The following is a 5,762-nucleotide window of genomic DNA, read 5'->3' as shown; positions in this document are numbered from 1 at the left end:
ACGCATGACTTTGACCACTAATATATATCAAAGTACATAGATTGAACATGTATAAATGGCATGGTCGTATCTGCTTTGCAAAACAATTCTATTTCATATGTGTGTATAGTAATTTGTAGACATACAATACACGAAATTATTCTCAAAGTTGTGCAACGAAGATAAGAAAAATCAAACGACACTTTATATTTTAGAAAGGAGGGGTACTATTTATTGGGTTGCTCAAGTATATGAATTATAAAATAAGGGGGGAATCGTGATTGTGTATATATATATGAAGACTTTCATATAATTTTAGCGAATAAAATGTACCTTCAAATATAAGAACCATTTTATAGCTCTTGATCAACTGAAGATAGACTCACTTGTCAATACCTAGATATGAACCACCAATGTACTTGAATAACTCGGTGGAGAAAACACAATTATTATCAAAATGCTTAAAAAGCTTAAAATACACATAGAAGTATGTATCTCAACGAATAGAATTTTCAGCAATTTAAATCAAAAATATGTTTCTCCGAGTCTTGGGTCAGTTTAGATAGAGGATGAGAAGTGACAGGACGAGACGGATAATCGACCAGCTGGTGCAGAAACGACATGGACAACCCATCATTAAGAACCTATGTCACTTGTTTATATTAATCTTTTTTACTTGTCTATAAATTGTTTTCTGGTCTCATCATCTTAAATAATATATTTATTATATTATACATAGTAGAATTAACTAAAAAATACATGCTAATAAAATATTAAGTACAAAACATAATTTGTAACGTTTTTTATTACAATACACTTGCGGTAAACTAAAAACATATTTAGTTGCAAAAGGTTATGCTTTTATCAATATTTTGTTTGACATGTTTCAGAAAAGTATAATTTTAAATAGAAAATAATAATTATTTTTATACTAATTTCTACTATTTATAAGTTTTGTATTATATTCATTTGTGTTTGCATTTTCCTTTAATACCTTTTTTGCGGGGTCTCCTTTTATATCTTCGTAAAGAGATATCTACAAATGCACATTCCTAAAAGAAAAATCTCTAATCTAAGGCAATTGATTGTTAAATATTCTAGATGGCTCGACAAGTGACTTTGCATTTGGTACTTGGAACAATATGATAACCGCTCTATAACATACAAGTATGTTCAGGTATTTTTTCTTTACTTGATCGGCACCCCGCATAAAGTGTGCAACTCAATCCTAAATAACATCAACTTTGACTCTCCCTACACCAGAAACTTATCCAACATGTGATGGTGTGCACATGTGGGCATCCATCGTTGAAGATGATGGGCCCTGGGCGGGTGACAACATTGCCATGGCCTAGTGATGATGATACCTCTATGCCGATGCAATCTTACCGACGGTCAGGCGCACATGAACTTAGAAAATTTGAATGACGTGTTTTTTTACGGGCAATTTCAAGGACATGTTTCCTATAGGAAAAGTTCATTTGAAACAATTTGAAATGAAGGAATGGCTATTCTGATTCTCTTGAAATCAAGTCCATCAGAATTTTGGAGGTCTTTCCTAACTTTTTCTCATGTTTTTTCTTTGGTTCACCATGTTTCAGTTTTGAAGTTTTCCTCTTATTTTGGTTCCTATTGGAAGTATGTACATGGCACCTCAATTCCCAGTTTTAATATTCATGTATTTTGAGTTTCAGTGTTTCATCAAGTTAACTTCAAATCTCAGAGTAATCGTATGTGACCTCCTAAATCGATATTATTCTGGGAAAACAGAGTAACAAATGTGAGTGGAACTATAGGTTCAAATTGGCGAGATTTAACATTTACATGAAACAATGATGGAGATGATATTACTTTGAGCTTGACCGAATGGACCCAACAAGTGGAAGGCATTCTATATAAATTACAGTTATAGCTCCATGACGTTGTTCTACAGTACTATGACATTACATCCATGATAGCTAATTGTACAAAAGAGTGAATGAAATGAACTACGAAAATCCAGCATCATAGTTCCGCAGACGGGCTTCTCAGAAGTGAGCCAAGCTGTATACTAGAGTCCATGAAAGCTGCAAGCCGAGAGAAGAATCTGTTAGTAATTGATGACGACCAATTTATTCAATGTGCGAACAGAAAGACGCAAGAACTTAAAGGAGTTCATTCAATGTTACAAGCTTGTGTTTTTTGTTTGACAGCTCCTACTGAAAAAGTAGAATCACGTGATAGTGCTAGTTTTATGTGCCGGTAGCGGTTGCTAGTTAGGAGGCAAGCTGACAACATGTGAAAAGAAATCACTAGTAAGACATGTGCATGTGTGGTAGAAATGAGTTCAACGTCGGTGCAACTAGGAGGCGGTGATGGAGCAGACATGATTATGGACGATAGCTTACCAGGAAAAGGGTGAACGAGGCAAAGAGCCCCTCCTGAAGTAGGGCGGCATGGCCTCCAAAGTCTTCCTCATCAATCTTCAGCAGATGTGCATAGTACAAATGAACTATTACGGTGGAAATAGTAAAGAATCTGCAACAGAGAAAAACAAAATATGCCACATGGTCAATTTGGCTGAGAAGAGGTAAAGCATTCTGCATTTATCGAAAGGGTGTTGAAGCTATCCTAAGACGGCACGCGGATTTTAGAAATAAGGGACCCTGTTACTAAATTCTCTGACTAACTTGTAACAAGTCATACGGGTTATTATAGTCCTGAATTGCTGATACCAAAATACAATCATAATCCAGTATGCCATGCGCTTTAAGCAAACGGGCATAGTACTGGCCATGGGAATGTGAAGCCATGATTTCTAAGTGTCTGAATATAGAAAATGCTCAGGTGTTCAACAAAGATGAGCAATCAGGCAATATCACTGCTCACAACACAATTTGCACCAGAATTACCCCATGCTGAAGGGAGCAGATAAATATACTCTCATGGACTGAAGAAAAAGCACAAGTCATATCTAAATGTCACCAAGGAACTCTAGCAATGTGAACAGAACCGGCCAATCATACATCAGCAGCGCTTTACCAATTTATTCACTAATGAACACCTAGAAACTCAGAGCAGTTCATATCCCACTGTGGCAATTGTGTTTGTTTGCTAATGTTACAAATCAATTATCACGGTGGAGTGTTAAGGAAAAATTATCAGTGGAAATAGTAAAAAGTCTGCAACATAGCAAAAGAAAATACGTCACATGGTCAAATTGGCTGAAAAGAGGTATATCAGTCTTCAATAATCGAAAGGGTGCTAATGTTCAAAAAAGCGGAAAGCGTAAGCGAAGCGGAAGGCCACAGCTTAGAGCAATGGACGCTTAAGCGCAGCTTAACCGCACTTAAGCGTTTTTTGAAATTGGCTAGAATTTGATAGATTTTGAATAATATACACAGGAAAATAGGAAACATGGCACATGTGTAATTGAATAGCCATCTAAAATACAGTTCACACCATAGCGAGTACACATTAACTTCACATGGCAAGCAAAATAGCAACTAAAATGCAGTTCAGTTCAAATAGTCATATAGCCTAATAGAAAACATGTGGCCATAATTTTGCAAGCATATGAAGGAAATAATTCCCAAACAGAGCCTAATAATAAGATAAATGGGATATTGCCATTATTGTGCAAGCAGACAAGCAAAAGTAGTTCAAACAGTCAAATTCTGGCCAAATTTAAAAAAACGCTTAATCTACCGCTTAGGGCAAAAGCGAAGCGCTTTGCCAAAAAAACCGCTTAATCTACCGCTTAAAAACGCTTTCTTGAACACTGAATTATCCTAAGAGGCTAAGACAATATGCAGATCTCCAAAATAGGCACCATGTTACAAAATTCTCTAGCCGACTTGCAATAGACCATCTATGTTATGATAATCCTGAATTTCCGGTACCAAAATACAATCGCAATCCAGTATGCTACGTGATGTAAGCAAACACGCATATTCTTGACACATGAGAAATGTAGAGCCATGGTTTTAAGTGTTTGCATACGGAAAATGCTCGGCTGTTTAGCAAAGGTCAGGAATCCAGAAATTCATCACTCAGAATGCAATTTTGCATCACAAGCAACTACATATACTCTCATGGACTGAATAAAGGGCACCTCACATTTTGTTTGAGAATGCTAATCTCTCCAAGGAACTCTAGCAAGACGAGCAAAACCAGCCAATCATACATCAGCAGTCCTTTGCCAGTTTATTCAACTAATGAGCACACAGAAACTAAGAGCAGTTGGCATCCCACTGTACATATGCGGCAATTGTGTTAGTTTTCTGACGGCCACGCCAAACAAAGAGCTGATTAAACAGCCCATGTCGCATCTAATACCAGACAAAGTGAAGAGCCACCCCAATGCTCGTTGACGAGCTGGTGGCCACTGGCCAGTACTGAGACGACCCGAACGAACCTCCAATACGCAGTGAATCTAACACTCATTTTACCTCCTCAGACTGAACAAAGCGGCCTTCTGAAATCAGGCAGCTAACAGATATCGCTAGGCTCATCTACTGATGAGACGCTAATGCTGTACCACACGGTGGGGGAGAGATCCTGAATTCAGTGTAAGATGAACTCATGAATTCAGTTAACAATGGACCTGAATTAGTACTGTACCACGCCCCATCTACAGTATGTATGAAGGGAAAGAGAAGAAAGATGGTGGCTTTGAGGAAGCAGGGAGGGAGGGGGGGGGGGGGGACTGACAGGGCGATCCAGAAGGCGCCGACGAGGGGGACGGCGCCCCAGAGCAGGCCGCAGGCGAGCCCCACCGCCTGCCGGATCCAGTGCACCGCATCCAGCAGCTGGTCCTGCAAACCAAGAATAAACACCGAGCCAATCAGAACCCCACGGAGTCGCTAGGATTCGCGGCGGCGGCAGTGGCATGCATACCTTGTCCAAGGACGCGTCGGGGTCGAGGTACCGGGCGAGCCTGGACGGGAGGGCGTGGCCGTTCTGCGCCGCGTGGTGCGGCTGCTTCGCCGCCGCAGCAGCCGCCTTGGACTTCCTCATGCCTCCGGCTCGTCCGCGGCGGCGGTTCTCCACGCGGGCGGCGGCGAGATGGGAGCGGCGGTTCTCCGGGCGGGTGGGCGGCGAGATGGGATCGCTGGTGGAGGGAGAGAGAAAAGACTGAGCTTGCTCGGTCCAGTCGCCGACGGAGTCCTTTTGGCTTCCGCCTTAGCAGGCTGTTGGCGTATTCCAGAACTCCGTCTTGTTATCCAGAAGAGACCCTTCTCTAACACGTTGTCGCTTATAGGATACACGAACCACGTATGATTGAATGGTTAGGGAAACAAATAATATTCTTTCTTTTTCCTAAAGTTTCAGTCCCTTGAATGTCAGAATGTGTTTGGTCATTCATATGTACAAGTACTTTATCCGCTCACCTTTTTTAAATAGGATGGACTTACTACCCATTTACCAGCACACAACACACACAACACAAATTGATCACCAGGAGCAAGATCAAAACAAGAACAACCCAAGAACAAATCAAGAACTGGCAGTAAGTACTAGTAGGCATGAGTTTTAAAACAACAGGGCATCCCATGCCCCTGTTGTACCCGAGGATGCTAGTTCCTGTGTAAAATATGGACAAGTTCACAGTAAAAGAGACGATGGGCATCAGTTCAAACATACACTACTTAAGTTCAGACTACGAGGAACAAACTAAATAGCATGAGCGATGTTGCCGACGCAGCTGTGCTTGGAGCATCCGACCCTGTAAATGTTGGAGTTGTTGGCGTTGAAGATCTGCGCTTTCATCCTCGTGCGAGAGAGCCTTAAGACTACAAGGT

General features: G+C 40.8%; 1 protein-coding gene across 1 annotated transcript; it reads right to left on the bottom strand.

Moving 5' to 3' along the window:
- Positions 1–1,798: 1,798 nt before the first annotated feature.
- Positions 1,799–5,182, bottom strand: LOC123445701 (respirasome Complex Assembly Factor 1-like). Its single transcript, XM_045122727.1, has 4 exons — positions 4,858–5,182; positions 4,672–4,775; positions 2,367–2,496; positions 1,799–2,045 (listed from the first exon to the last, which is right to left on the bottom strand). Exons 1-4 carry the CDS (start codon positions 4,975–4,977, stop codon positions 2,007–2,009), a joined length of 393 nt encoding a protein of 130 aa, XP_044978662.1. The 5' UTR covers positions 4,978–5,182; the 3' UTR covers positions 1,799–2,006.
- Between the last annotated feature and the right edge of the window lie 580 nt (positions 5,183–5,762).

This window comes from Hordeum vulgare, chromosome 3H (assembly GCF_904849725.1).
Source record: "Hordeum vulgare subsp. vulgare chromosome 3H, MorexV3_pseudomolecules_assembly, whole genome shotgun sequence".
NCBI classification, from domain to species: Eukaryota; Viridiplantae; Streptophyta; class Magnoliopsida; order Poales; family Poaceae; genus Hordeum; species Hordeum vulgare.
Note: the sequence above shows the minus strand (reverse complement) of the source record. Positions and strands in the feature narration are given on the sequence as shown.

What these genes read in the sequence shown, in the direction of transcription:
- LOC123445701 (XM_045122727.1), bottom strand. Translation starts at nt 4,977, where the DNA reads ATGAGGAAGTCCAAGGCGGCTGCTGCGGCGGCGAAGCAGCCGCACCAC. An exon ending in GGCGCCTTCTGGATCGCCCT is followed by an intron (nt 2,497 to 4,671) that starts GTCAGTCCCCCC and finishes TCTCTGTTGCAG; the next exon opens with ATTCTTTACTATTTCCACCG. An exon ending in CCTCGTTCACCCTTTTCCTG is followed by an intron (nt 2,046 to 2,366) that starts GTAAGCTATCGT and finishes CTCGGCTTGCAG; the next exon opens with CTTTCATGGACTCTAGTATA.